Source organism: Vigna radiata, unplaced genomic scaffold (genome assembly GCF_000741045.1).
Source record: "Vigna radiata var. radiata cultivar VC1973A unplaced genomic scaffold, Vradiata_ver6 scaffold_23, whole genome shotgun sequence".
NCBI lineage: Eukaryota > Viridiplantae > Streptophyta > Magnoliopsida > Fabales > Fabaceae > Vigna > Vigna radiata.
In genome coordinates, this window is record NW_014541837.1 from 2,598,687 (window position 1) to 2,604,932 (window position 6,246).

A 6,246-nucleotide genomic window follows, 5' to 3' on the forward strand; every position below is an offset into this window, starting at 1 on the left:
TTTAAGGAAATATCCATTAAGTGGTGATATAGTTTATAATTTATATTTAATAAAGTTTAAGAATAGAATTTATCATTCTAGTTCATATATTCATTTGACTTTAGTATATTTTAATATGTTTAATTTAGATAATATTTACTAATATTTACTATTTTAGTATAATTTAAGGAAAGTATAATAACATTATAATATTTCATCTTATAAATTATACCACATACATATTCCAAACATATCTAAGCATATTATATTCTTCTATTTTTAAGATAAAACAAGTCCTGGTACCCAATATTCTTGTTGTATCTTTGACATTATGTTGTATGCCTCTTTAATTTTTTCTTTAATAATTATAAAAAAAAATTAATTAGCATTTTTTTCCCTAAAGTACTATCTTTTTTTTTTCAATGAGAGAAGTTGGAATCCATTGCCTAGTTTTAACTATAACTTCATTTATTAGGCACTCTACTTCAACCACATAGGCTTCCCAACACCATTTTTGTTTTTTGTATTTTAATGTCAAATATTTATTGACATTTCAATGTAAAACCATGCCCATCACATGGTTGACATCTAGTTATATAAAAATAAGTGAAAAAAAAAACAAACGCTCACATATAATACATCTCAAATCTCAAATATGAAAACTCTCCTACTTTAAGAAGAATTTTCAAATAAGTAATGTTATTTTTACAATGTGTAAATTAAAAATTTGTACCTTTTTTTTTCCTTCTCATTTTTCATATTATCTCATTCTTTCTTTTGGTGAAATATCATGTTTACACATTTCCTTTTTCTTTTTATATGATTGAAGATTTAACGGGAGGGCATGTGATGTTTGAGTGATGCTCGTTATATAAGGAATATTTTAAGTTCACGAGTAAACAAAGAAAAGGAATAGTACAAGTTGCAATCCAATGATATGGTTCACTTGGAATGTTAAGACAAGAAAGAATATTATAAGAGAATGATGTGATCATGATGAAATTTCAATACATACTAAAATACCATTCACACTCCACTGACTTTCCATGGCTCACCAAACATATACAAACATGCACAGAACAACCTTTATCGTTTACTTAGAATATAAAACCATACATGAAACGATTCCTAGTACAGTGAACATTGTTCACCATGTGCCTTGTTCACTCAGATTTGTAGGACTGAACAAAATGATCAATCATTTTCCTTATTTCATCAGGGTTTGCACCCACAATTTTCTCCACAGGAGTTCCTCCATTCAGCAACAGAAAAGTTGGCATGGCTTTGATCTCCATCTTGGAGGCAATTTCCTGAATTGAGGGTCCAAGATTAATACACATAAAGTAGAGCTCAAAAGGGGTTAAGAAGATATGAACAAAAATTTCACTTTCTGCATGAATTTATGATTAGGTTAGGATCATTTCCTTCAATTTGAAAGAAAAGGAAGAATGGGATGAAGGAGTGGATAGATACTCTAGTTTTAAATTTGTTCACTATGCATCAGACAATAAAAATAATTAAAGATTCTCTGTAAAAGGGATGCATTTAATAATACTATAATAATGAGTTTCATTGGTGCAAGTTAAAGCCCCTTGTGAATATTTTTATTGAAGATTAGATTATAGAGATAAGATTTAGTCATTATTCTATGATTGTTTATATAAAATGACAATCATGTGAACTGAAAGTGGGTTTGAATCCTGGAATAAACAATTTGGAAGAACTTTTGTGCACTCCCTATGGATAACAATGCAGTTGCAGGCACAACACAGAAATTAATGGATTGAAATTTGAGATATGTGTTAAAACAAGACCAAACCAAGCATGAATAGTTCTTGCAAACAAATCAAGTGTTGTGTGGGAATCAAATTACCTTAACCTCATCCACATCCAATGTCAGAAACAGAACATCTTGGTAAGTGGAGGCTAGTTCTTCAAAAACAGGATTCATTACTATAGAAGGTACACACCAGAAAGCGGAGAAATGAACCACAACCTGCTAAATGTCAATCACAAAAAAACATATTTTAAACCCTCAATGATCTTTGAATGATTGAATCTAGTTTTCCTTAGCTGACTTACCATGATGATGAATAAAAAAGCAAACTGGTTTATGCTAAATGAATTCAACAAAACAAAGGAGACTCACAAAGTACTTTTGATTGGTGGCATGAGAGATGTAGTGTTCCCATGATTTTTGAGAGTCTATTTTGATAACCTTGGACTTTTTGAGCTTTTCTGTATCCTCCATTTCTCTCTGCTTCTGTTGCTTCTTCAGAATGGTTTATACAAATAAAAATGTTCTTGGAGGAAATATAAGAACAACACTGCGCAAGAAAATGTTGATTTATCCTTATCTTATTATTAAACGTTTATGTTCTGTTGAATAAGACATTTTTCTGATTGATGTATATGAGATACAACAAAAATAGTCAAGCTGGGGCCTATGGATTAGCCAATTCTGTGGCCATGATATGTGCATGTGGTTCGTGCATTGAATTAAAATATACCACGAGTCTCCCTTTGAAGAATTGTAACACTGAATAATGTTGAGAAATTTTCTTGATGCCTGTGTAGGTTGACACGAATAAAAGCAATAAAATCAATGCTGTTATGGCTCAGCATCAGAGCACAGAAGAATGGACCATATACAGTATGAGTAATGAATGAAGTGTTTGGTAGCATGTAAAATCATAGTAAAGTAAAACCAATACAAAAATAATTATAGTTGAATGTAAATCACTTGTTTATAAATACATTTACAAACTTAAACAGTTTTAGTAACAAACATAAAAATGTAATCGGAACAAGAAATATTAATGGCCCACATCGCTGAAATAGCAAAAACTAACGCTTGTCCTTTTGGTCAAAGCTATAAGGTAGTGTTTCTAACCTTCTATGGTTCGCTTGGAGGTTTAGACAATAGAAAAGAAAAGCATAAAATTTTGCAATTTATAATGTCCTTTTAGCATTGACTATATAAAGAATCTTATCAGTTGTCATTGTTAACCTTATTTGGTAAGATAGAAGTTGCGTATTTTGTATAAAAAATATTTTTTGAGAAATCTAAATTTTTTACATTCATTTGATATTATTTTTTTTTTCTTTCTTGAAAAATTACAAAATTTTTACTTTTTAGACCATTTTATCTTTATATTCTGTGTCAAATGAATATAAAAGTATGCCATGATATTATTACACTTTTTGTATAGGTACCAAATATGTCAACAAAACTTGGGTTTGTGCTATGTAGGGCATCATTGCTGTCAGAAGTTTGAAGCTTTTGTGGCTCCTTGCACATGAACATTATTGGGTATCAACCTTATCAAGCATTTGAAGGTGATTAGGTAACTTAACCTATTTAATTAGAGCCAATTATTGGATTATACATAAGTTTATTAATTCCTCAATGTGTTTACACCTGCACTAAACATGATTACCACGACATAAATGCATGACAATACCTTTTAAATATTATAATGAAAAGTTTGATTATTAAAATATTCTAAGCGTGTCTTCTTTTTTTTTTCTTCTCTCTCCCTACAATCTCTCCTCTTCCTTATTTCTAAGTTTCTTCCTCTATACTTTATTTCTTTTAGAATTAGATCACAGCTCATCTTAGTTGAAGAGTTACAATCATTTCTCTATAATGAGATTTTAAATTTTTATTTATCTTATAGATTTTTTTCCCGAATCTTATCATTTTGTCATCAATTTTGTGGTGTTACTTGAGAAATTCATTTTATCATATATTAAAATTTGACATATATGGAATGAGAAATTATAGATCAGAAAAACTATTATAGATCAGAAAAACTATTATGTCTTTTTATAGAACTTTAGGATAGATGATTTGTGTATATAGGTAACTGAGTCCTTAAATCTTGCTTCCTATACAAGGATTGTGATTTGTTAAAAAATTGTGTGAATGTTTGAACTTTAGGGTGGTTGAGTTTTGCTTAATGAAGGATTGTTTAAAATGGTTTGAATTGGATTTTCTAGTTGATATGTTGATCTAAAGATTAAATTATGCATTTTAATCGTAGAGGTTTCTTGATTTGAGTTTTAAATATATTTTAGATAAATAGAGTAAATTTTTATGTTTTTTCTTATGATAGTTTATGAAATTGATATGAGTATAAAACATAAAACCTCTGAGTTAAGAGACCAAAATGAATTGGGTAATCAATTGAATTGTTTAAAAATTGTATTATTCAAATGTTTTTGGAATTATCCTTGAAAATTGGTTTGATTTTATTGTTGGAGTTGACGTTTCTAATATTTTTATTCGAGCGAAGGATTTTCGCTTAAGTAAAAATCAAGTAAAGACTCAAACCTTACTCTATTTTCTATTTTTTTCGAGTAAAAGATTCTTTGATTAAACGAAAATGCATGCAGCTCAAAGTCAACATTATTCTCAATCTTATTTTCGCTTAAGAGAAGAGCTTTTGTGTTTAGAAAAAAAGAAGTTTTTTAATTAAACGAAAATAACACTGCAACTAACTCTATCCTCCATCCAAAATTCGTTCAAACAAAAAACTTTTGCTATTATAAATCCATGTCTTGGATTAGATTAAATGTGAATATCTAATAAAACTTTTTAAATAAGAATATTCCAAAGTGAGTTGATACTTTTGTGTAATAAACATATGAATAAAATTCATGTTATCATTATTTTTTTTTTAATATTGATGTGTTGATTTTAATTAAACTATTTTTTATTATCTAATTACCATGTTACCTTTTCACATATTTTCTTAAGTAAATAACTATTAAAAATATTTACTATTTCATGTGTTTATTTTATTTTTGTGAACTAGAAATATCGTCTAGAATTTTCATTTTATTTTGATATTTTTATATATATAAATATTTGTATTTTTTATATATATAAAAATGTATATTTAGGTTGTATAGGGTATTATAAAGTTTCTACAAGCTCTTTTATAAGTTTACGAGGATTAGACCCTACACCATCCTAGATTGTTCATGCAACATCACATTTTTTTAAAATTCTAAAACTAATCTTTTTATTTTAAAAAATCCTACACCTCCACTTCTTTTCTTCAACAGATGTCGCCGTCCCTTAAAGAAATTCACTTCTTTTCTTCAATAGATGTCGACATCTCTTAAAGAAATTTTTTTTCAAAGGATATGTCACATCTGTTACAAATGTACTTAGGGATGGCAGAAAAATCCATACTCGCGGATAAAATCCGTTACGGGTATTTAGTACCCGCGGATAACGGGAAGCGGATATTTGTTAACGGGTCGGGTTCGGGTATCACCCTATCCGTACCCGCAGGTACCCGCTACCCGTTTAAAAACCAAAATTTCAATTTTACCCCTAACTATTTTATGAAATTAAAAAATAAATTAAAATATACGTTTTTAATTTTGCCTCACGGTGGTGTGCAGAGGAAGTGAAGTAAAGGTCCCTTCTTCTTTCTTCTTCTCTCTCACACTTCCTTCCCTTTTTCTTTCTTCTTCTTTCTTTTTCTCTCTCACACTTCCTTCCCTTCTTCTTTCTTCTTCTTTCTTCTTCTCTCTTCTCTCTCAAACTTGCTTTCCCTTCTTCTTTCCCCACCTACCAATAACAAGAATCACACGCCACAAAGACCTCAAGGTACTATTGTTACTGCTTGTAGCTTCTTCTTCCACCATTCACGGCTCCACCCGCGGCCAACGGTGAAGCCAGCCAGCAGTAGGTGATCCCGATGGTGAAGCCAGCCAGTCCCGTTCGCAGAGCTTGAGAGGCTGAACCACATCGGGAGCGGCAACGAGAGGCAGATTTGAGATTTTTTGGTGCAGATCTGAGATCCTTAAGTGTAGATCTGAGATGTTTTGATGCAGATCTGAAATATTTTGGTCAGAATTTGAATTTGGATAACAATACAAACACGGTTAACGGGTATCCAACGGATATCCGCAGGTTGGAAAAAATTTGCGGGTTTTTTTATGCGGGTACCCGGCGGATAGCGGGATGAGTAACGGGTACACTTTTATATAAAGCCGTCAAAATGGGTTACAACCCGCAAGCCAACCCGGCCCGTCACAGGTTCAAGCCGATTTGGGTTTGAAAAATACAACCCACTTATATGCGGGTCAGACTTCAACCCGGCTCATTTAGACCCGGCTCATGCGGGTTGAACCCATGGTGAGCCGAGTTGGCCCACCAACCCACCCACCTAATTTTATTTTTTTAATTTATTATTTTATTTATGAAACCCTAAAAAATAAAATACTTTCTTCACTCACTGTGTATAC

The 6,246-nt window shown here is 30.9% G+C and overlaps 1 protein-coding gene across 2 annotated transcripts; it reads right to left on the reverse strand.

Annotated features, from left to right (window-relative positions):
* Positions 1–925: 925 nt before the first annotated feature.
* Positions 926–2,311, reverse strand: LOC106778566 (thioredoxin-like protein CXXS1). 2 transcript variants are annotated; one of them, XM_014666533.2, is made up of 3 exons: positions 2,129–2,311; positions 1,853–1,978; positions 926–1,289 (listed from the first exon to the last, which is right to left on the reverse strand). In XM_014666533.2, exons 1-3 carry the CDS (start codon positions 2,228–2,230, stop codon positions 1,143–1,145), a joined length of 375 nt encoding a protein of 124 aa, XP_014522019.1. In that variant the 5' UTR covers positions 2,231–2,311; the 3' UTR covers positions 926–1,142. The 2 variants fall into 2 exon arrangements, with proteins under 2 accessions (XP_014522019.1, XP_014522020.1); XM_014666534.2 differs by having other exon boundaries at positions 1,853–1,975; positions 2,129–2,306.
* Positions 2,312–6,246: the final 3,935 nt, after the last annotated feature.

Excerpts from the sequence above, each read along its gene's own strand:
- LOC106778566 (XM_014666533.2), bottom strand. The coding sequence starts at position 2,230 with ATGGAGGATACAGAAAAGCTCAAAAAGTCCAAGGTTATCAAAATAGAC. Across the intron at positions 1,979-2,128 it reads CCACCAATCAAAAGTACTTT|CAGGTTGTGGTTCATTTCTC; the intron begins GTGAGTCTCCTT and ends ATTGACATTTAG. Across the intron at positions 1,290-1,852 it reads TGGATGTGGATGAGGTTAAG|GAAATTGCCTCCAAGATGGA; the intron begins GTAATTTGATTC and ends CCCTCAATTCAG.